At 38.3% G+C, this 24,044-nt stretch overlaps 1 protein-coding gene and 1 long non-coding RNA gene across 2 annotated transcripts in view; one reads left to right on the forward strand and one right to left on the reverse strand.

The window, feature by feature from the left end:
• NEK11 (NIMA related kinase 11) overlaps positions 1–24,044 on the forward strand; it is a 346,803-nt gene that overhangs the window by 1,886 nt on the left and 320,873 nt on the right. Inside the window, exon 2 of the mRNA XM_077130110.1 lies at positions 432–705. Coding sequence (XP_076986225.1) covers positions 536–705 — 170 coding nt within the window. The 5' untranslated portion in view covers positions 432–535. The remainder of the gene's footprint in view (positions 1–431; positions 706–24,044) is intronic.
• On the reverse strand, positions 17–3,466 carry LOC143657572 (uncharacterized). The gene is made up of 3 exons (XR_013162904.1): positions 3,379–3,466; positions 2,502–2,589; positions 17–911 (listed from the first exon to the last, which is right to left on the reverse strand). It is a non-coding gene; the product is annotated as an uncharacterized LOC143657572 (long non-coding RNA).

Raw genomic sequence — 24,044 nt, forward strand, 5'->3', positions numbered from 1 at the left:
CTCTTTGTGAATCAAAACAGACGTTTTTTAAGGTGGTAAGAGAGCTTTACAAAAAAGTTAATGCAAATGTATAGATTTAAAGACATGATAATGACATTCTATTTGGGTTTTTTAAAAAATAGATTACAAATCTTAAACATGTAAACAGATTGTTGACTGTAAAAAGTCGTATCTCAAACTTTGAGGACAAGTTGTCTAATTCAGTTTCCCTAAATTTACATGTTCAAAGGAAAGCTCTCTTCCTGGGAAAGGATGCCTCCTATTGGAATCTGTACCTTTTATTTTCTCTCAAGTCGTTAAACTCAATTAATATGATGCCATTTAATCCACCAATGATGGTGGATTATACATGCAATCCACTTTTTATTAGTAAAAGTGGATTATTAGTTCAGCACCCGTTAGATCTGATCTTTCAACTTTTCATCTTCAAGGCACTGACCTCAGAACACTGCTTGAATGAATTTGACCATCTCTTAGGAAACTTGAGTGTTAAGTTTCTATAAATGAATGAACTCGTTCTCTATTGCTTGGAGCAATGTTGAAATTCCAAGAGGCTGCTAAGTGTGTGAGTGGATCAACAGCTGTTTCCATTTATCCAAAGACTTTGATTGCGAGAAGATATCAAATTAAGCAGAAACTTGGCAGTGGAAGTTTTGGAACTGTCTATCTGGTTTCCGACAAGAAAGCCAAACAAGGAGAGGAACTGTAAGTAAAACTACTTCCTACAGATCTTGAGTTGGCTGCTCTTATGTGGGGCTCTTGTCTGATAAGAACATGAAATGCTGTCCACCTCCCTCTTTGCATTAAGTGAGGATATCATAAAAGATAAAAAAGCTCCTTGATTGGTTTCTTCAGATAAGGTTTTTTCTTTTTTAAGGCATTTCATCAGGTGAGTAAAGTATCCAAATGGCCTAGAGAAGGAAAATGAGGTAGATTTTAATGACTGCTTTTTTAGCAATGTTATGAAATGCAAAGAAATGGTGAGTCACATTTGAGATGAATAATGTCTACCAAAGGAATTAATTCTCTTTGACAGTGAAATTAGAAGATTTTCAAAGTCGATAGTAGGAAAGTTCTCAAATTAGATGTTTAAACAAACAGCAGCTCCCTATTAAAATTAACTTCGTTGATAACCCTCTAGTCTACTTCCTTTCCTTTGATTTTGATTGGACCCTGTAAATTTTCATAGTAGAGAAGCTAGTCATAGTAGAGAAAACTTCTTAATATTGTTGGATAGTATGCCTTTTACAAATAAGTATAAATCTTGATTTTTAGCTTAGTTTTTCTAATTTACTGCAGTGAAATGTTTATTGTTAGAGATAAGAAACTTATACATCAGAAACACAGGAGAGAAGAAGAAGAAAGAATGATCCAATAAATTAGCCCTTAACCCCAGAAGACAAGTTTTCATCCCATAATCTATTCTTTTTTTCCAGAAGTTTTTAGACGACTCCATGTTCTTCCAGCTTTTGCGCATTGGATATTTATGGGTGGATTTAGTGTGTAACACTTTTCTACTGTGGATCACTTTTCTAGAATGAAGAATCAATGTGGACAACACTCTTTGACTTCTTTACATGTCACAGAAATTGTAAATGTTACTCCTGCTACTGTATTTTTAAAATCTACCTTTCAAATGGTCTCTATGTCCAGAATTATTTAAAGTTGTAATTATTTAAAATTCATAATTTTCAGTCAATCCCTAGGTGAAAAATGGTGACAGGGCTGGCACTTTTCTGGTGTCCTTAGAACATGCATTATGACTCCTTCCAAAAAGAATTTTTTCCCTTAACTCCTAAAGGTACATTCTCAGCCATTTAGAATGTGCTGATGAATTTCTGATAATTATTAAAGAACCTTTTGGAGACACTGAATATGACCTAAATCTGACCTAGGACTTGTAAAAACTACACTATGACAGTATCCAGTTTTACTTTATTTAATTAATGTGGAATGTGCAGAATTTTAAGAGAATTCACAGGAGATAGGAAGTTGGTTAAAGGCATGTAAAACTTGAGATGTTGGGTGAGTGTGGTATGTGTGTAAGGACAGAGGAGTGGAAGAAGGGACAGGGGGAGAGATTGAGAAGGATCACGACAGAAAAAAGAGGCCAGCAGATTGGGAAGAGATTTGTTAGTGATCTTTTGTATATCTGACCTACTCTTAAAGCATGTAACTTAAGCTCAAATTGGCAGGTGAAGCCTAGGTGTGGGGAGTGAATCCAGTAATGAGGATAATTGGCAAATCATTTGGCACCAGAAGGTCTCATCTCGAACCTCTGAAAATTCTGTTGATGATGATCATTTATCATCAGAATCTCTAAAACATATTGCAAACTGGCCTCAGCCTTCAGATGATTTAGTTTGGCCTGTACAGAGTTTTTTCTTTTTCTCTCAGTTATTTCCTAATATTTAAAAATGGACAGCTCTCATAAAAATTGAGTTTTCAGTCTTTTCTTGGAAAAAGTCAAGAGATTTGGTAACATTTGCTAACATTGGTACCTGTGTGGTCGTGGTGGGCTCAAACTGGGTAGCAGCTACCCAGACACAGGTGGCGAGTTTTCTGCCTGATGTGCTCAGTGACCAATTCCTGAGATACCAGGGTTTCAAAAAGAGAAAGAGTGAAAGAGTTAATAGCTAGGCACAAAGCAGGTGGTCAGATGGCCTATTGGCCCCAAAACCTGTCTCCCTAAACTGCAGTAATTTTGATAGCTTTATAATATTAAAAGATGGGCAAGCTTTCGGAAAATGAGCACAGTGAATCCAGGTGATGTAATTAGAGGTGATCTGATGATTGTGCATGTGCAGGTTGATTACATGCTTAATCACAGAATGTATGTAAGAAAACAGTGGCCTTAATTTTATGGTGGGCTTGGTTTTTAGTATCATAATGAGGTGTAGGTGACTTATAGGTTAAAGTCTAGCTACTGCACAGGTCAATGAACCCATTTTGGTTAGATCCAGTTTTGGTTATCAAGATAACTTTGGATTTGGGATGGATTAATTCTGGGCTGACCCAAGTCCCTTCGTTAATAAACATTAGGGGCTGTCTTTAGTCATCATATAACTCTGAAGTCGAAAAACCAGATAAACTGGGTACAAGTGATGTTAATCTCAAGGTTTTTACAATCACAAGGGCACAAGATAAAGGCCATACTATCATTATCAGAGATCAAGGCAGCTGGATTACAGAGATTTCAGTTATTTCCCTCTGTCTACTCCAGTATCCAGGAAGTAAAAAAGGAATATCTATATAATGATTCAGTAATCAAAATCATCTCTTAAATCCTAACTTCTTGGTTATATTTAAACCCTATACTTACCACTTAGCTACATCCCTATCCCTTCTCACTGACTCTTAAACCTCCCTGTATCATACCTTTCCACTACCTGCCTGCTCTTACAGACATTTGATTTTGTAGCTCTCTGCTAAGCTCATGAAGGGTGTGGATATGGCTGCTCACAAAATTCTAGAATGCTAAAGGGAAGGCAGTATAGTGTCACAATTAAGACCATGACCTTTGGAGGTTGCCAAGTCGAGCAGTAAAGCCATGTCTGTTCTTAACTAAATGAGGTTAAGGTTATACAGGTTCCTAAACTGAGCTTCAGTTTTCTCTTCTGTAAAATGGGTATAATAATACCTCATAGGGTTGTAATTATGGTTGAATAAGTTATCTTTATTTACATGTATATGTAGATATTACATTGCCTTACATATAATTATCCAATAACAAAGATTCATCTTATTTATAAACAATCCAATTTAAAGGAATAATGAAACAAAACCTAATAAAACTACAACAAATCACCACCCAGTAACTGCCATTGGAACACTACTAAATTGAAGTTTGCCTTCGCCTTTTAAGATAAGTCCTAAAACCCAGACGAGTCAGCCTCTGAAGAACATTGACTAGTTCCATCCCCCTGTTCCATATCATCCATAGCCCTTTCCTACATGAAATAGTTAGAATGGGCATAGCCCAAATACCCCTAAAGATTGGGAGAAACAGCAAAGGAGAAGGTGGAATTGTAACAGCGAAGATAGAACTTAGCAAATGAGTATGACTACTGAATCATTATATTGATACTTCTTTTGGTCTCCAATGTCTTGGAGCAGCTAGAAGAAAATATGAAAAATTGTGGAACTGTAACCCATACCAAACTTTAAAATCTATTCTATAACTACTTGTCAACATGTACTTGGGAGTGGTCTGACTGTGGCTCAGTGGCAGAATTTTTGCCTGCTAACCTGGAGACCTGGGTTTGATTCTGGGTGCCTGCCCATGAAAAAAAAAAAATGTACTTGGAAATTTACTGCTTTTTTGTATATATGTTATATTTCACAATTAAAAAAAAAAATGAGAGAGAGAGAGAAATTTCCCCAAACAATCTGCATGTGATTTAAAAAACTTCTTCAGGGACCTTTCCTGAAATTTCAGCAATTCTGTAATAATCTGTTCTTTTAAATGCCTCAAGTTGCCCTAAAGAAATTGGTCCTCAGAATGTTGACCTTTTAGTTGTAAGAAATCAACTTATCAGTAATTATTATGTTTAATTCATGTACAGAGGTAGGAAGCTAAACTCATAATTTTCTTTTAGATTTTTCCCCCCGGAGGGTTGTCAGTTGAACCTCTAATTTGCAAGCAAAGCACATTAACTTGCACCACCCATTGTCTAAGCAATTTGGTTAGGTTAAGTTTTAAATTCTACTTTATGTCTTAAGTAGGCCATAAATATATGGAATTGCTTCATGTCAGAGGTAGGTAAAAATGAATACTTTCTTAAAAGATTTCTGTAGTGTTATCGATGCTCTTCCCTTAATACATCAGAATAGATCTGACCCCCTTTTTGCAGGCACGTCTAACCTTTTGAGATAAGGAAGGTTCATTGCACCCTTATGTAACTGATTCTCCTTTGGTGTCAACGTTAAAAGAGTAGCATGGCGTAGACTAGGGGTCGGATCTGGTCTGTAGGGCACTTATTACTAGCCTCTTTGAAGTCTAGGTTGATATAATGTGTACTTCTATATTTAACCACATAGGACAAAATTGAACTACTGTACACTGCTTCCAACTTTTCCATCAAAGTTTTGCAATTTATCATTTTGCCACTTGAGGGCACCACTCTACCACTGACATTTTGCATAGCATTTTGCTGTGGACTGTAGTTACAAGGTAAATAAATACCACATTCCTTTAAATTTGTATCGACTCTACACATTAGCCATGGGGATAAAAGCTACCCTTGATTAATGCGTGTTTTGAGAGAGTTTTCTTTTGGGAATAAATATCTGGCATCCCTTTTTTTAATTATCACAATGGAATAAAAGTAAACTGTTAAAATGGGTAGTGGTCTCTTGTAGTGAAGGAGATGGAGGTTTGTCCTTTAGTTTACTGTACTTCATAACATTCATAAAAAAGTCTTTGGGAATATTTTCTTTCATCATTTTAGAAACTCTGGCCTAATGGATATAATAATAACTCATTTTCCTAAAATGAGTATTTCTAGTTTTCTTCATGATTTTCTAGTTTTGTTTTTTGTTTTTTCTTCAGCAAACTGAAAAAATTTTCGTGAGCCGAGAAGTTACTTTGGTCCTCTGGACATTGCATGTAATAGAAGAAAAATGTAAAAAAAGTAGGCTTACTCTAAAACACATGATTAAAATTGTGATTACATCATGGTCATAAGTGCTACTAATTTCAACATTCGTATTATCAGCATAGAAAGCTGGTTTTAATCGTCTTTGTATGTCACCACACTTAGGATACAGTGACATTGTGTGAAGTTGATATTCTGCTGTGCTCAGTTTTAGTCTGTCAACTAGAACTTTAATGTTAAACCTTTGCTTTGGGATCATCATTGGGGGTAACTTAAGCAATAGAAGATGAACTTTGGCCCCCAGGAGCTTCCAGTCTGGAGGAGAGATAGAATTAATATTCATGAAACAATTAGCAAACAGCAAGAGAGTGTTCAGCCATCTATGTGGCAGGTAGCTCTGGAGTTCTTGGGGTGGCCATTGCCTCGCTCCCTTTCTGGCTACGTACAGTCACTGTCTACTTTCCCCCAGCCATGGTCGTGTAACTGTGCAAACATTGTCACCCTTAACTGTGCTCCTGGATCTTGGCCTTTCCTAATAATATTTTATGATAAACATAGAAATTCTTCATTTCTCCAGTGGGCCTTTCTCCCAGTCTCAAATGCCTGTAACGTGAGACAAGGAGGAAGAGCTAAATAGGAATGGCTTCCAAATCTTTCAAGAAATGTCCTCAAGCCCACATAGTGAGCCCAGGCCCTTGCTTCCAAAGAGAGCACTTGGGCCTGTCTCAGAGAAGATTTTAAAAAGAACTAATAAGCTGGTTTCCATCCAGCCATAGAAACAAAATGGAGGAGAGGGGACCAAGAGTTCCTGCTAGAGTTAGACACACTGATATTAGAGGAGAGGAATCTTAGAGCTGAAGAGTAAGGGAAGTAAAAAATCATAGAAGAGCAATTTAAAAAAACTAACAGTCTGTGAGTTCATTACAATAAAGCTGAGTGGCTCCCTGTACTCTAGTCTCTCCTGAAGGCATTTCCAACCTTTAACTCTGTTCCAAAGTCTTTCATTGAGAGAAAAATCATCATTGGGGATGGGGTCAAAGAAGGGCAGAACCATGGTCACCACACTTGGATCCCAGTCCCAGGGTTTCATGTTCTTATTATGTATCTAGAGCTGGTTAGTCTTGGGGACTTAGGCTGACTAAATACAGACAAGATGGCTCTATAAACCATGATTGTCAATAATTAATCTAGGATCTAGAATGAGCAGTATCTTGTTCTCATATACCCTCCCAATATTTTCTGGTGCAAGTTCTGGAGAAGAAGACTATCTAATCAGAAGCGAAAATTCAAAGAAAGTGGAATAATCCAACAATCATTCGCTTAAGCCAGATAAAGGGTTTCTTCCTCAAAATGGAGACCATCTTTCTGTGCACCCTCAGGCTCTTTTTTCCTGAATAGCTCTAGATACATACTACATATATTATCCTTAGAAGACCTCCTTTTCTAATATTGATAGTAATGTGCATAAAACGTTTTACAAAAAGTACAGATATGCATAAAGAAGCAGAAAGATAATCGATAATCATGCCATCCAACTTCTGGTTTTTTCTGTATGCGTCGACAATTTTTCAGTCTTTTAAGGAAACAAAAGGCATTAGTCTTAGTGGTTGCCTAAGAGTTTCAGGGATTGGGAAAGAAGGAGACTTTTTACAAAACGTTTCTTGTTCATCTGGAATCGTGTACCATGTGCATGAGTCAAAAACCATTTTTTTAAACCTTTAAAATTAAAAACCACATATTCATTCAACAAATATTTACTGGCCACTTGTTCTTCAAGGGGGTTGGACTCTGGTACAGTGGTTCTCAACTTTGGCAGATAAGTGGAGTCAAAGTATTTTTAAAATACAGATGCTTGAGTCACACTCTGATAGATTCTGTTTAATTGGACTGGGGTATGGCCTAGGCGTCTGGGTTTTCGAGAACTTCAGATGATTCGAAAGTACAATGAGGGTTAAGAATATCTGGATTGGTGAGAGAAAAAAACAATTTTATAATCATAAAAGTACGGGTTCACAAGGTATGCTAACTGTTGTGAAAGAAGTGTGTTGATTGCCATGAATGTTTACGGTAAAGAGACCCATCTGAGCTGACATGATGGTGTTGAGTGAGAGAAGGCTTCCCTGAGAATCTGCTGTTTCAGCTGAAACCTGAAGAATGATGAAGAAGTATCCAATGTTTTTTGCTCTTTTGACAATCACTCTTGATTAAACAGTCCCGGTCAGCATTTGTGCTGGTTTGAAAGGATGTATGCCCCTAGAAAAGCCATGTTTTAATCAAAATCCCATTTTGTAAAGGCAGAATAATCCCTATTCAATACTGTATGCTTGAATCTGTAATTAGATCATCTCCCTGGAGATATGATTTAATCAAGAGTGATTGATTGTTAAACTGGATTAGGTGATGACTTGTCTGCACCCATCTGGGTGGGTCTTGATAAGTTTCTGGAGTCCTATAAAAGAGGAAACATTTTGGTGAATAGGAGATTCAGAGAGAGCAGAGAATACTGCAGCACCATGAAGCAGAGTCCACGAGCCAGCGACCTTTGGAGATGAAGAAGGAAAACACCTCCTGGAGAGCTTCATGAAACCTGAAGCGAGGAGAGAAAGCTAGCAGATGATGCTGTGTTCACCACGTGCCCTTCCAGCTGAGAGAACCCTGACACTGTGTTTGCCATGTGCCTTCTCACTTGAGAGGAAAACCCTGAACTTCATCGGCCTTCTTGAACCAAGGTATCTTTCCCTGAATGGATACCTTTGATTGGACATTTCTATAGACTAGTTGTAATTGGGACATTTTCTCGGCCTTAGAACTGTAAATTAGCAACTTATTAAATTCCCCTTTTTAAAAGCCATTCTGTTTCTGGTATATTGCATTCTGGCAGCTAGCAAACTAGAACAGCGTTTAAGGCCATAAGTTGGAAGAGAGGCTCAGGCCAAGTGTATATTTAATTTTGCATCTTTTTTTTTTGTAAGTACTAAAATATAAGTATTTTCCTATTTTATTAAATACTCTTTAAAAGCATCATTTAAAAAATTTTTGTTGTGAAAAATAACACATATATATATATAGAGAAAGAAGCAATAAATTTCAAAGTAGACTGCAACAATTAGTTATAGAACAGATTTCAGAGTTTGGTATGGGTTACAGTTCCGCTGTTTTAGGTTTTTACTTCTAGCTGCTCCAAGACACTGGAGACCAAAAGAAATATCAATATAATGATTCAGCAACCATACTCATTTCTTAAATTCTATCTTCTCTGTTATAACTCCACCTTCTCCTTTGATGTTTTTCCCAATCTTTTTTTTTTTTTTTGGAGAATTATATATGTATTTTATTGTGAAATATAACATATATACAAAAAAGCAATAAATTTCCAAATACATTTTAACAAGTTATAGAATAGGTTTTTAAAGTTCTGTATGGGTTATTGTTCAATGCTTTTTCATTTTTTCTTCTAGCTGCTCCAAGACACTGGAGACTAACAAAAGTATCAATATAATGATTCAACAGTTATGCTCATGTTAAATCCTGTCTTCTCTATTATACTCCTCCTTCTCTTTAAATAACACATGTACATAAAAGCAATAAATTTCAGAGGACAGCACGACAATTGTAGAACAGATTTCAGACTTTAGTATGGGTTACAATTCCATAATTTTAGGTTTTTATTTCTAGCTGCTCTAAGGTACTGGAGGCTAAAAGAAATATCAGTGTAATGATTCAGCGCTTATAGTCATTTGTTAAACCTGACCTTCTCTGTATAACACCACCATCACCTTTGATCTTTCTTCCACTCTTTAGGGGTATTTGTGCAATGCTTATTTTTTATGTTGGAAGGGGCTGTTGATAATATGGGATAGGGGATGGAAGTAGTTGATGTTCTGGAAAGGTTGGCCCCTCTGTATTTCAGGACTTAACTGGTCCAGGGACTCATCTGGAGGTTGTACGTTTTAGAAAGTTACCCTAGTACCTGGAACCTTTGTAGAATCTTATATTATGCCCTAGGTATTCTTTAGAACATTACTGATTTTTGCACATTGATCTTATATCTAGCTTCTTGTTGAATTTATTAGCTCAAGAAGCTTTGTTGTTGATTCCTCAGGGTTTTCAAGTATAGTATCATGTCATCTGCAAATAATGAAAGTTTTACTTCTTCCTTTCCAATTTAGATGCCTTTTATTTCTTTTATTTCTACCTGATTGCCCTAGCTAGAACTTCTAGTACAATGTTGAATAATAATGGTGATAAAGGATATTCATGTCTCGTTCCCAGTCTTAGGGGGATGTCTGTCAGTCTCTCACCATTGAGTACAATGCTGGCTTTGGTTTTTTCATATATGCCCTTTATCATATTGAAAAGTTATCTTTGATTCCTACCTTTTGAAGATTTTTTTTTTCAGAAAAAGAGCCTGAATTTTGTCAAATGCTTTATCAGCATCAATCATGATGATCATGTGATTTTTCCCTTTTGATTTGTTAATGTGCTGTATTTCATTGATTGATTTTCTTGTGTTGAACCACCTTTGCATTTCTGGTATCGACCCCACTTGATCATGTTATATAATTCTCTTAATTTGTTATTGGATTGGATTTGCTAGTTCTCTGTTGAGAATTTTTGCATGTATAGTCATTAGGGAGATTGGCTTGCAGTTTTCCTTTCTTATAGCATCTTTACCTAGTTTTGGTATTAGAGTGATGTTAACTTCATAAAATGAGTAAGTAGTATTCTGTTTTCCTCAGTTTTTTTTGGAAAAGTTTGAGCAGAATTGGTGTTAGTCCATAATTCCCCTCTGAAGTCATCTGGCCCTGGGCTTTTCTTTGTAGGAAGATTTTTGATGACTAATTGAATCTCTTTCTTTGTGATTGGTTTGTTGAGATCTTCTATTTCTTCTCAAGTCTGTGTAACTTGTCTGTGTGTTTCTGGGAATTTGTCCATTTCATCAAAGTTGTCTAGTTTGTTGGCATATAGTTGTTCATAGTGTCCTCTTATGATATTTTTTTATTTCTTCAGGGTTTGTGGTAATTACCCCACCTCTCATTTCTGATTTGTTTATTTGCATCCTCCCTCTTTTTTTCTGTCAGTTTTGCTAGGAATCCATCGATTTTACTGATTTTTCTCAACCAACTTTTGGTTTTATTCTTCATATCATTCTTTTTTTTTTTTTCTCCGATTCATTTAATTCTGATTTAGTCTTTGTTGTTTCTCTTCTTCCGTTTGCTTTGGGGTTAATTTGCTGTTCTTTCTCAAGTTCCTCCAGTTAAGTAGTTAAATCCTCAATTTTTTCTCCTTTTTTAATATAGGCATTTAGGGCAATAAATTTCCCTCTCAGCACTACCTTTGCAGATCCCATAAGTTGTGATATGTCATATTCTCATTTTCATTCATCTCCAGATAATTGCTGATTTCTCTAACAATTTCTTCTTTGACCCACTGGTTGTTTAAGAGTACACCATTTAATCTCCACATATTTGTGAAAGTTCTGGTTCTTTGTTGGTTATTGATTTCCATCTTCATTTCATTGTGATCAGAGAAAGTGCTTTGAATAATTTTAGTCTTTTAAAATTATCAAGACCTGTTTTGTGCCCCAGCATATGATTTATCATGAAGAACATTCCATGAGCACTAGAGAAGAATGTATATCCTGGTGTTTTGGGGTGTAACGATCTATATATGTGTGTTGGGTCTAATTCATTTATCAAGTTATTTAATTTCTCTCTTTCCTTGTTGATCCTCTGTCTGGTTGTTCTGTCTATAGTGGAGAGTGATTTATTGAAGTCTCCCACTATTATTGTTGAAACATCTATCGCTCCCTTCAGTTTTGCCAATATGTGCCTCATATACTTTGGAGCTCCTTGATTGGGAGCATAAACGTTTATGATTGTTTTTTCTTCTGGATGAATTTTTCCTTTTATTAACATATAGTGTCCTTCTTTGTCTCTTATGATGTCTTTACATTTAAAGTCTATTTTGTCTAATATTATTATAGCTGCTCCTGCTTTCTTTTGGTTGCAGCTTCTTTACCACCTGTCCTCCACTTTGCCCAGCTTTAGGGACTAGCAGATGGTGATGTGGGTCATTCCTAGATAAGACTCATTTGTCGAAGGTCTCCAGGTCAGAGTCCACACAAATGACTGTTTCAGCAAAGGTTCTTGGCACCCTTTTAAGCTGTGAGTGTCTCAGACATGGTGTAGCCAAGGGGACCTCAGCAGTACCGGTCCAGGTGGGTCATTCCATAATTCTTTGCCATCCCAGCTGGCATCACGGTGATGCTGAGGTGGTCACTGTCCCCACAGCCCCACCTACTGTGCTGCTACTGTTACAGGGAGGGCATGATGTGAAGCAAGTCCTATGGGAGCTCTCTGAGGTACACTTAGAAAAGGTTTGCTGGACACTTTTGCAGGTCGTTTCCAAGTATAAATGCTCTGAGGTCCGAGGTAGGGCAGGGCTTGCATGTGTGAGGTACAGGGAGTGGCGTGAGGGCGGGCTCCTGGAATTTGGGGGTGGGGTGGTGCACAGGTGTGGTGCATTCAAGGAATGCTGCTTGGCTTCCTTCCTAGTCCCTGTCTCCCCGTCCACACAGTCCTGAGGGCTCTGGGCCTCTGTTTGGAAAGGTGCGCATTAGGCTGTTTGCACTAGCTGAACGATTTTCAGTTCTCTGTGTCTCAGTTCTTTAGCTCTTTCAACAGGGCCCCCCATAGGGTATAGAAGACCCTCTCAGGTCACTTGTACCCTGGAATAGCTGTCCTGGTAGTTTTTCTGTCACTTCTCAGCTGTTCCATGGAGCAGGGGTGAGCTCAACCTATCTATTCTGCCATCTTCCCGGAAGTCCTCACCTGCTTGATTTTAAATGTCTATGCAGCTTTAATGTCAGTTAGCTCCCTCATGTTGGATATTTAGGTTCTGATACAACTTACCTGTATGAAGTAGATGTAAAAAACTGTTAATTGTATCTTTTAGCATCCTCAGAGATTTGCTATAGTGGTTGCTTCAAATTCTTCTCTCTGTCAATGGTAAAACCCTACAAAGCTAATGAGGAACTGATTTTCATTTACTCTGCAGAGATGGGCCTTCTATACCATTCAACTGAAGCATATTTGAATTATGAATTATGGCCCCGTTTTCTGAGATGCTCAGTTGTAATTAGACTAAAAGAACCTCATTTTCAAGTTTATATCTGACACGTTGAGATATGGAAAAATTTTCATATTGTGAGGACTGAACTAAAAAATCCTGTGTCTAATTTTTCACTGTTTATAAAAAAGTGTGTTGTTTTCTCTTAGGAAATGAATAAGTTAGTTATAGTAGCCTGACAGTTTCAAAAATAATTAACGAGTAATGGTTCTTAGTAAAATGCATAGATTTTATATTAGAACTAAACTGTCAGTGATTCAGAATGTGACATTGCCATTTAATAGCTGATAGCCTTCAGCAAAGCTAGTGTTTATATATTGCACCTATAATTTTTATGGATTTTTCTGTCAGATTTATTTAATCATTTTAACATATTTTTGCTTTCAATTTTAGGTCATTCAAAGCATCAGTGGACTTAATGAGTCCAACTTTGTGTCCATTTTTTATATTCCTATTAAAGCTATTATTTCTATATTATGACTGAGAGTCCTCTCCCGTGGGTATCTATGAAGGGAGAACTGGGTTGTTGAGTGGGCTGAGTTAATTTAATAGGATTCGGTAGTTTCTGCAGTGGAGAGCTATGAAAGCAGTTTGGAGGAAACTAATGATTTCTTTCCATTTTGTCTTACCAGATCTCAGAACACAATTCATTTCAGTTTTTCATTGTAGTGATCAGTTTCTATTTCCTAAACTCTTCAATCTTATCCTTTAAGGGAGATTATAGTACGTGTTTATATTTTAGTATCTCTTAAAATAGTTCATTCTCTGGGGGATCTTATGCTCCGTTTGGTAAATCCAGAAAGGGAGCATTTGAACTAGGATTTTTCTCTGGACTTTTCTAGCTCTCTGCTTCTGAGCTTGTGACCATCTTACCTTCAAGATTTGGGAGAAAGAAGGGGAAAAGAGAGAGGAAAACATATCGTGGGCACCTAGTTAGCCCTTGAATTTTCACAGCTATGAGAATGAAGGTAGTGTCCTAGGGTAAGTAATTTTCATTTTACTGCAGCTGCTTAGCTGCATGTGTTAGCATTAAAGAAGCCATGTTTTTTTCTTATGTGATTTTTAATATTTACCAATGGGTGATGATTAATAAAACATTTTAGGATGAGTAGGATGCAGGGAAACCCTGATTCTTTTTGATTTGGGCAGAGGCCAGAAAAAGCTGCTTTGAAGACTGACTCACCAAGAAGCATTCAGGAAGACAACAAATAACCCTCAAAATGTCTTTTTAAAAGATGCCTTTTTCTTACATTGCTGTAATATTGGAAAGAAAACAAGAAATGATTTACTCAAAACACCACAGACATATTAATGTTGAAAGAAAAAGTGCATATGCAAATTACTACAGTATATTTGAAGCATTTTCAGACTGGCTATTTAAATTCTTACCCATTCTGTTCTTCCCATGAATTATTTTGGTGGATTTGTGAATAGGGAAGCTAGCAGTTTTACTAGAGCTAAATAATGCCCCCCAAAAAGAAACAATATCAGGCTTCACTTAAATATGTGAGATGGGGGGATTATTAAAGCTATTTTAATAATAATGATGATGATGTAATTGGAAGTGCTCTTTCTTTACATTGTCATTGTTGACAACCCAAAATTTTAAAAACACAAAATTTGTGTTTTAGACATATTATTTCAAATGTAATTTTGTCTTGTTTATTCAATAAATGAAACAAAGTTGTTTATTTAGAGTGAGTGCAAAAGCATGTGAGGACAAAACTTCATAAGTATAGTCTAGTCCAAGCTTTTCCCCCCCCCCACCATAAAAAGCACTTTTTCTTTTTCAGCAAGGTGTGTTTCAGCAAATATTGAGTTGATTTTTAATAGGTTCCACAGGAGGAAATTTTGAAATGGCCTCAATAACTAAATCTAGCTTGCTTTTTTTTTAATGGTTGTTGTAAAAAAATTAATCAGACTTTAATGTCCTGACCTCAAAGCAAGCATGTCCCCCTTAAACACAGTCTGTAACTAGCCCATCTTGCTCTTGCTTCCTTTTGAGCAGCCTTCTTGGGATAACTCCTCCACAGCTTTTGGTGGTCAGAAAGCCCAGCACTCTGCCTGGCACACAGCAGGCATTTCCACTTCTACCATCAGTTACTCTATCAGCTGAGGGAAGTGTCTTTACTCAGTCCTTTCCCTTCTGAATAATCTGGTTTCTTTTTTGACACATGTAAACCTGTAGTCTAGGTATAGACAATTTTGGCCAGAACCAGCATTATAATTATTTTGAACTGAAATATTTAGTTGTCATATTATCTACCTTTAAATAACTTGGAATGATATATATATATATATAATTTAAACTTAAAACAATGGAGAAGGTGGAAAAACCTCAAATTAAAATTACTTTCTGGCCAAGTTTGTAATTCTTAAGCTGATTTTCATTGGAAAGGTTGCCATGACATCTATGTCTAAATTAGTGAACTTAGAGTGATGTCTATGACTTAAAAGTCAAGGAGGGGGAAAAGCCACCCTGTTACTACTATTAGTTTTTCAACAAGTCATTAGTAAACTTCATTTTTGGAAAGAATGATTTGTAATTTTATATTTATGTGGGAAATAGACATTGCTAGCATCAACGAGTTCTTAAAGTTCCTAGTGTATTCCAGTAATCATGCCTTGTATAAATAATTTCATGTAGTATTAAAAATAAGCAGTTAAGGGGTGGCAGCATGCTTCTGGAGACAACTGTGGACATCACAGCTCCAGGCGGGTGAAGAGCTCACAGGGGAATCAGCTCTTGGGTCGGAGGGGTGTGAGGAGCACCTGCAGCAAGGCAGCCACCCTCAATGTGCAGTGCGGGCAAAGAAACATGCTGTCTTAGATGTGGACTCAGAGCATTTATGCTCAGAAATGACCTACAAAATCATCCAACAAACCGTTCCTGAGTGTACCTCAGTGAGCTCCCGCGGGTCTTGCTTCACATCATGCCCTCCCAGTAGCAGCAGCACCACAGTAGGTGGGGCCATGGGGACCATGACCCCCTCACCATCACCATGGTGCCAGCCAAGATGGCAAAGAATTAGGAATGACCCTCCTGGACCTGTACTGCCAAGGCCACCTTGGCTACACCATGTCTGAGGCACTCAAGGCTCACAAGGGTGTCAAGAACCCTCGCTGGAACCGTCATTCATGTGGACTCTGACCTGGAGACCGTAGACAAATGAGCCTTCTCTAGGAATGACCCACATCACCGTTCCCTAGTCCCCAAAGCTGGGCAAAGTGGAATATGGGCAGTAAGGCCTCAGCGGGCAACAGGATGTGGACAAAGAGAAGATGATCAACTTGGTGCTGTTCTGCACATCACTGCAACTAGCATGATGATACTGTCCTACTCCATGGTCCTGGTGCCTACTGTGTAGGCTGTAAGGTGTGGGATACATACCTATCATGGGCAGCATGGACACGACCTTTGTATTGGTCTGCTAAAGCTGCAAGAATGCAATATACCAGAAATAGAATAGCTTTTTTCCTTTTCCGGTTTTTTTTTTTGCATGGGCAGGCACTGGGAATCAAACCCAGGTCTCTGGCATGGAAGGTAAGAACTCTGCCTGCTGAGCCTCCATGACCCGCCCTAGAATAGCTTTTAAAAAGGGAATTTAATAGCTACAAGTTTACAGTTCTAAGGCTATGAAAATATCCAAATTAAGACACCAAGAGGTTACATTCACTCAAGAAAGACTGATGCCATCTAGAACATCTCTGTCAGCTGGGAAGGCACATGGCTGGTATCTGCTGATCCTTGTTCCTGGTTCCATTGCTTCCAGCTTCTGATGCCAGTGGTTTCCTCTCTAAGTGTCTGTGGGACTTCACTAAGCAACTCCAGGGCACAATTCTGGGTTCTGGCTTGCTTAGCATCTCATGGGAAGGCACATGGTGATGTCTGCTGGGCTCTGCCTGTGTCTAGACATCTGCTCTCTCTCTGTCAGCCCTCTGAGTATTCCCAAACATCCATGCCTCTGTCAGCTCTAAAGCAACTCTTCTTCAAGCGTCTGTTTCTGATGTTTCTCAAAATGTTTCCCCTTTTATTTTTTTTTTAATTTTTTTATTAATCAAAAAAAAAGAAAAGAAATTACCACAACATTTAGAAATCATTCCATTCTACAAATGCACTCAGTAATTCTTAGTATCATCACATAGATGTATGATCATCATTTCTTAGTACATTTGCATCGATTTAGGAAAAGAACTAGCAAAACAGCAGAAAAAAATATAGAATGTTAATATAGAGAAGAGAATTAAAATAATAATACTAATAATATATATATATAAAAAGGAAAAAGAAAAAAAACAAAAACAAAAGATACAAACACACAAACAAACAAAAAACCATATTTCAGGTGCAGCTTCATTCAGTGTTCCAACATAGTTACATTACACTTAGGTATTATTGTGCTGTCCATTTTTGAGTTTTTGTATCTAGTCCTGTTGCACAGTCTGTATCCCTTCAGCTCCAATTACCCATTATCTTACCCTGTTTCTAACTCCTGCTGGTCTCTGTTACCAATGATATATTCCAAGCTGATTCTCAAATGTCGGTTCACATCAGTGGGACCTTACAGTATTTGTCCTTTAGTTTTGGGCTAGACTCACTCAGCATAATGTTCTCTAGGTCCATCCATGTTATTACATGCTTCATAAGTTTAGTCTGTCTTAAAGCTGCATAATATTCCATCGTAGGTATACGCCACAGTTTGTTTAGCCACTCGTCTGTTGATGAACATTTTGGCTGTTTCCATCTCTTTGCAATTGTAGATAATGCTGCTATAAACACTGGTGTGCAAATGTCCGTCTGTGTCTTTGCCCTTAAGTCCCTTGAGTAGATACCTAGCAGTGGTATTGCTGGGTCGTAATCCATTCTGCCATTCTATGTCTTTTGATTGGGAAATTCAGTCCATTAACTTTTAGTATTATTACTGTTTGGATAATATTTTCCTCTACCATTTTGGCTTTTGTATTATATATATCATATCTGATTTTCCTTCTTTCTACACTTTACTCCATACCTCTCTCTTCTGTTTTTTCGTATCTGACTCTAGTGCTCCCTTTAGTATTTCTTGCAGAGCTGGTCTCTTGGTCACAAATTCTCTCAGTGACTTTTTGTCTATAAATGTTTTAATTTCTCCTTCATTTTTGAAGGACAATTTTGCTGGATATAGGAGTCTTGGTTGGCAGTTTTTCTCTTTTAGTAATTTAAATATATCATCCCACTGTCTTCTAGCTTCCATGGTTTCTGCTGAGAAATCTACACATAGTCTTATTGGGTTTCCCTTGTATGTGACAGATTGTTTTTCTCTTGCTGCTTTCAAGATCCTCTCTTTCTCTTTGACCTCTGACATTCTAACTAGTAAGTGTCTTGGAGAACGCCTATTTGGGTCTATTCTCTTTGGGGTGCGCTGCACTTCTTGGATCTGTAAATTTAGGTCTTTCATAAGAGTTGGGAAATTTTCAGTGATAATTTCTTCCATTAGTTTTTCTCCTCCTTTTCCCTTCTCTTCTCCTTCTGGGACACCCACAACACGTATATTTGTGCGCTTCATATTGTCATTCAGTTCCCTGATCCCCTGCTCAAGTTTTTCCATTCTTTTCCCTATAGTTTCTGTTTCTTTTTGGAATTCAGATGTTCCATCCTCCAGTTCACTAATTGTAGCTTCTGTCTCTTTAGATCTACCATTGTAGGTATCCATTGTTTTTTCCATTTTTTCTTCTTTGTCCTTCACTCCCATAAGTTCTGTGATTTGTTTTTTCAGATTTTCTATTTCTTCTTTTTGTTCAGCCCATGTCTTCTTCATGTCCTCCCTCAATTTATTGATTTGGTTTTTGAAGAATTTTTCCATTTCTGTTCGTATATTCAGCATTAGTTGTCTCAGCTCCTGTATCTCATTTGAACTATTGGTTTGTTCCTTTGACTGGGCCATATCTTCAATTTTCCGAGCGTCATCCATTATTTTCTGCTGGTGTCTGGGCATTTGATCAGATTTCCCTGGGTGTGGGACCCAGCTGGTTGAAAGCTTTTTCTGTGAAATCTCTGGGCTCTGTTTTTCTTTTCCTGCGCTCGTGGCGCTCGTCTGTCTGCACGGCAGTCGGCCCGGGAAACCGTGCATGGAGGTGGGGGTCGCTGGCCGCCGCGGCTTGGGAGAGTGCCGGTCCTAATTGCCCAGCTGGCCCGAAACGCCAAGCGTGACGGGAGGGCCCCGCTATCCAATGTTCCCAGTCAGACCGGGGAGCCACGTGCGTGGAGGGGACCCCAGTCGCCAGCCGCCCCGGCCGGGAAAACGCGCGCCCCTCGGGTAGCTCACCGCAGCAGATTCTCCCTGCCCGTTCAGCTGTTCCAGAATGGGGTACGCTGTCTTTTTGGTCTCTGTCGTGACTCCGGGAGCTGTTTCGTATTGTTTCTGTTTCTTTAGTTGCTTTTCTGGAGGAGGAACTAAGACCCGCGCATCTTACTAAGCCGCCATCTTCTCCGGAAGTCTGTTTCCCCTTTTAAAGGATTCTAGGAAACTAATCAAGATCCACCCTGAATGGGTGGAGTTATATCTCCATCTAAGCAAAAGGCCACACCCACAATTGGGTGTGTCACATCTCCACAGAAACATTTCAGTCAGTTTCCCACCCTGAACAGTAGGTCTGGCCCCTCAAGACTGGATCAGGATTAGAACATGACTTTTCTGGGGTATGTAATGTTTCTAACCCCTACTAACCATCAGCACCCAGCCCCCCTGTAATGAAGAGAATCTGGAAGCCATACAGGACAGGTTTCCCAATATGGACAAGGAAGTTCTCTGTTTTATGCTGGGTACACAGACAAGGAACAGGATGCAGCCATCAACTCTCTGTTACAGATGGGCGAAGAGCCCACAGACCTGCCTGGCTGCTCCCCTCATTGTCCTTTTGCCACTTGCTTTTCAGACTTGCCAACACAGGGGCTCCCTAACTATCTAAACAAGTTTACTGTGAATGTGCTCCTATGTGTAATCCCCCACCTTGGACATTTGTAGAGTTCAGTTCATATCTGTGGGCTCCCAGCAGCTGTCCCTAATCGTGGGTCCAAGAAAGAGGGTATAGGACAGTGTTTCCTTCCTTTTTTTACTCTTGGGAGATGAATAGGCCTGTGGAGCTGTATTGCACTGAAATAGACTCATGGTTCTGTCACTTCAAGACATCTTCAAGTACTATGTGCTTTCCTTTTCATCCTGTTCTGAAAAGTTCTGTGGAAGCAGCCTGCATTTGCTAGGGTGTTAGATGTTATTGATCAGCCTTCTTGAGTTGAATAATGGCATTTAGTTATTTGACATAATTGGAAATATGTATTAATATAAGGCACTAAAATCCATTAACAATGGATTTAGGGGTTATTTTTAGAACTTCCAAACTGAAAACTCAAGTCCTTCCCTTAACTTTGTGTTTGTGAATCTGGACTATACCCCAGCATCTTCTAGTCCTTGGCTAAGCAGAGTTTTTAGCTTTCATATTTCCTGTTGATAGCGGACAGGACTTGGCCTTGTGCCTGGCTTCCCTGTTTCTGGTCTGGTCCAGCCTGCTCTACAGATGTCAGCAGAGATAAAGAATGAACCCAAACCTGAAAACTAGAGCAAATCATGGTCCCGTTGGCAGGGCTGTGTCTCACAGTCTGCAGGGAGCTTCTCTTGAAGTCAGGAACACATAGCTTATAGAATTGTGTTGTATCTTTCAGTGTTCTGTTTCATGTAAACTTTGTGAGATGTTATCCCAAGGTTAATTCTTTGTGAGAATTTCTCCCCTTGTTGATAGACTCTTGCAACAGAACCTAAAATTAAAAATACATGATAATAAGAGATAAATATTTTGTGTTCATTTGTTAAAGGGTATTTAAGAATGGTTGGCTTGCTATTGATATTAATGTAAAGAAATGTGTGCACTAGTACTATAAATTCAGTTCGGGTGATAGAAACACAAACCTGATAAATTATTATAAATAATTTTTAATATAAATTATTAGCATTTTAAAAATCAAAGATTTTTGGAATGAATGGTGGCGAATGGTAGCACAACATTGTGAATGTAATGAACAGCACTGACTTACACAGTGAATGTGGTTAAAAGGGGGAAATTTTAGGTTGTATATATGTTACCAGAATAAAGATTAAAAGAAAAACATTGGACTGTACAACACAGTGAACCCTAGTGTAAATGATGGACTATAATAGAAAAATTATAAACTTTTCATGAATTATATGTACCTCTCTAATGCGAAGTATTAATACCAGGGTGGTATATGGGAGTTCTGTATATTATATATTTTATGCATTGTATTTCCGTAAACCTACAACTTCTCTAACAAAAAAAATTATTAATCAATAAAAAATCAAAGAGGCTAGGGTTTCATGAACCACTTTGTTACTGCATGAGGCATTTTTTATTGCAAACTTTGGAGCCATCTTCTGGCTATAGGCATAAAGATGATTTAGGGACAGATCAGGTTGCACCTAATTGTGAAAATGAAAAAATTGAGAAGTTTCTCAAAAGCGATGCACTTTAAATAGTATGCATGCCATTGGAAACTAAGGTGCATTGTTACATGATTGTCGTTTTGTTTAGATATGTATTAAATTGCAATGATGTTTTCTTCTTCTTCAAAAAAGCAGTTGATATGTGACTTTCATTGCTATAAGACACTGTGAAATTGAATTTTCATTCCGTAGTTTAACAGGAACACAATTGCTTTTTATTCCTTAGATGCTTTTGTAGCTCCAATTACCTCATACTCATAGGTGTGAATGAACGAGTATTAAACTTTTCTCACTGCCTATAGAAGTTCCCCACTGTGTTCTTAAGTGAGTTTTAATTTCTGAGGTTTGGAATTTTGTGGAATTTTTTCTTTTCCTTTTTCTTCTCTCTTTACTATTCCTGCCTTTCTCTTTCCCTCTTTCTTTCCCTCTCAATTTCTTTCTTTCTTTCTTTCTCTCTCTTTCTTCCTCCTCCTCCTCCCTTCACCCCGCCCTTTTCCTTCCTCCGTTGCTCTCTTCCTTCCTTCCTTCCTTCCTTCCTTCCTTCCTTCCTTCCTTCCTTCCTTCCTCCCTCCCTCCCTCCCTCCCTCCCTCCCTCCCTCCTTCCCTCCCTCCCTCCCTTCCTTCCTTCATCTTTGTTGTAAATGCTACATATCCAAATGTGTGTTAAAAGGACATTGATTATTTTTATGCTTTCTTGGTTATAACCATTATCTGAGTGTCAAGGAAATCTCCCCACTGTTTGCTCTCCTATAAATCAGCTACATTAATTTCCAGTTAAGCAAAGTGTTCTGCTTTAGCTGTTGTCTCTCTAGCCGTTACAGTCATTTGGAATAAAAATTCAACTTCAGTGAAAAAAGAAATTTTAGTACTATAGTACTGTATTCAGGTGATTATGTGAAAATCCCATTCAAAGTTTTGGTTATTAAACACGCAAACCCTGGACATGAGAAAACTTTTAGGGATTATGAATATGTTCCTGACCATGATTGTGGAGATGGCCTCATGGGTATAATAAGAAAAATCAAAATTTACCAACTTACACACTTTAAGTGTAATTTATTGTTTGTCAATTGTATGTCAACAAAGATGTTTAGAAAAAAAAAAGAGAGCAAATCCTGGGCCAAGCTGTGTGACAGTCCCTAAATTGTTAAACTGAATTTGTACTTACTAATGGTGATCAATTATGAAATTTGGTGGTTTAAGTGTTGCTTTTTAGTCTTTGGGTTCATATCAATCAACTCTATTGATTTTGCTTCAGAGAAAAATTATAGGTTGTTTTTCATGACCTTTATTGAGCAAGTAAGGAAGGAAGGTTAAAAGTAGTTGGCACTCTTGTCATAATTTCTAGGTTTCCCAATTCCTAATGGTGAAAATTTTTGTGTATTCAAAGTCTGATTACAGTGTGTTTGGGTATCAATTTCCTCAACTTCTCCCACATCAACAGACACTCACAATTTTAATTAAAGTTTGGTTGATATTTTCATTTCCCTGTTAGTGTGAAAACCCAAATGGTTAGCTACCTCCCTACCCTGAGGGGAGATCTAAGAGAAATTTGCAACTGACAGCCATTCATCCCCTCTCTCCCTTCTCTACATGTTTTCCATCTCAAATGACTCTTACAAATGTCTGTACTATAGATTGCAGGGCAAAATCAGCCAATCCACTTTTTACTAATATTGGATTTGCTGTTTGGTGACAACATTGAAGGGGCAGGGTAAGGGGCAGTATAGTGAGTTGTGGAATTTAGTCCGTCCTCCAGAGCAGCTAGTAAATAGCCAAGAATTATACAGAACAACTGCTGGAGGTCATCAGTAACCAGATACACATCATATACCAGTCTAGAACAGGTGGAATGGCTGAGATCCCACACACAACTGTAAGTCTCCCAAGCTACAGAGGCTGGTGCCCTTCTCCCATGGGCATGGCAGGCTCGTCCCCCAAGGGGAAAGGAAACAGACTTTACTTGTAGCAAGGAGTTAGCTAAACCAAGCTCCAATTTTGGAATTAATTAACAAATTCTGACTACTGAAAATAGGTCCTGAGCCCAGGTAAACGTGGAGTAAGCACTAAAGGAACCAGGAGTTTTTGCCCTGGCAGAGAGGGATGGGGCTAATGAAAAAAATAAACAAACAGTTTTTTTTGAGTTGGACTGCACAAAATACTGGTAAAGGACTGATCCCCGAGTAAAGGGCACATAGAATCTGGGAACACATAGAGCCATCTACTAACTTGAACTCTTGTTTGGCAACCCTGGGGAATGGGGGTCTGGTTCTAAAAAGCCTATTCTTTTTTAACAAGTCATTAGATAGACCTGCAAGCACTCTCAGGCCCAGCATTGCCCCAGGCAAGGGTGTAATTAAGGCATGTCTTAGAGACAAAGTAAATAATTAGGTAGACTATTCCCTAAAGGATATATCTTCCCCAAGAAAAGGGGAGCAGGGGCCAGATCAAGTGGAGGCCCTCCTTCAGGGAATTCAGACCCCAGGGTCTGGAAAACAGGAGGAATCAAAGCCCACCTACTACCTCAGCCTTGGTCTCAACCACAGCCCTATCTGCTGAAATTAAAGGCACCACATCATTTTATGCTGGTGGGAAGCTATGGGCAGAAAAGCGCCATGTGCTGGGCAGAATAGGAAAACACAGAATCTAGAGGCTTCATAGGAGAATCTGACCACTTACTGGGTCTCACTCTCAGGGAAAACTGATGCTGGCTGCTCTCTTCACCTGAGACATGGGCCTGTCTGGCCTGGGAAAATCTGACTGGGGTCAATAATATCTGAGGAGACCCTCTGCAAAAAAAGAAAAAATATAATAAAGACTC

Source organism: Tamandua tetradactyla, chromosome 15 (genome assembly GCF_023851605.1).
Source record: "Tamandua tetradactyla isolate mTamTet1 chromosome 15, mTamTet1.pri, whole genome shotgun sequence".
In the NCBI taxonomy this organism is placed as follows: domain Eukaryota; kingdom Metazoa; phylum Chordata; class Mammalia; order Pilosa; family Myrmecophagidae; genus Tamandua; species Tamandua tetradactyla.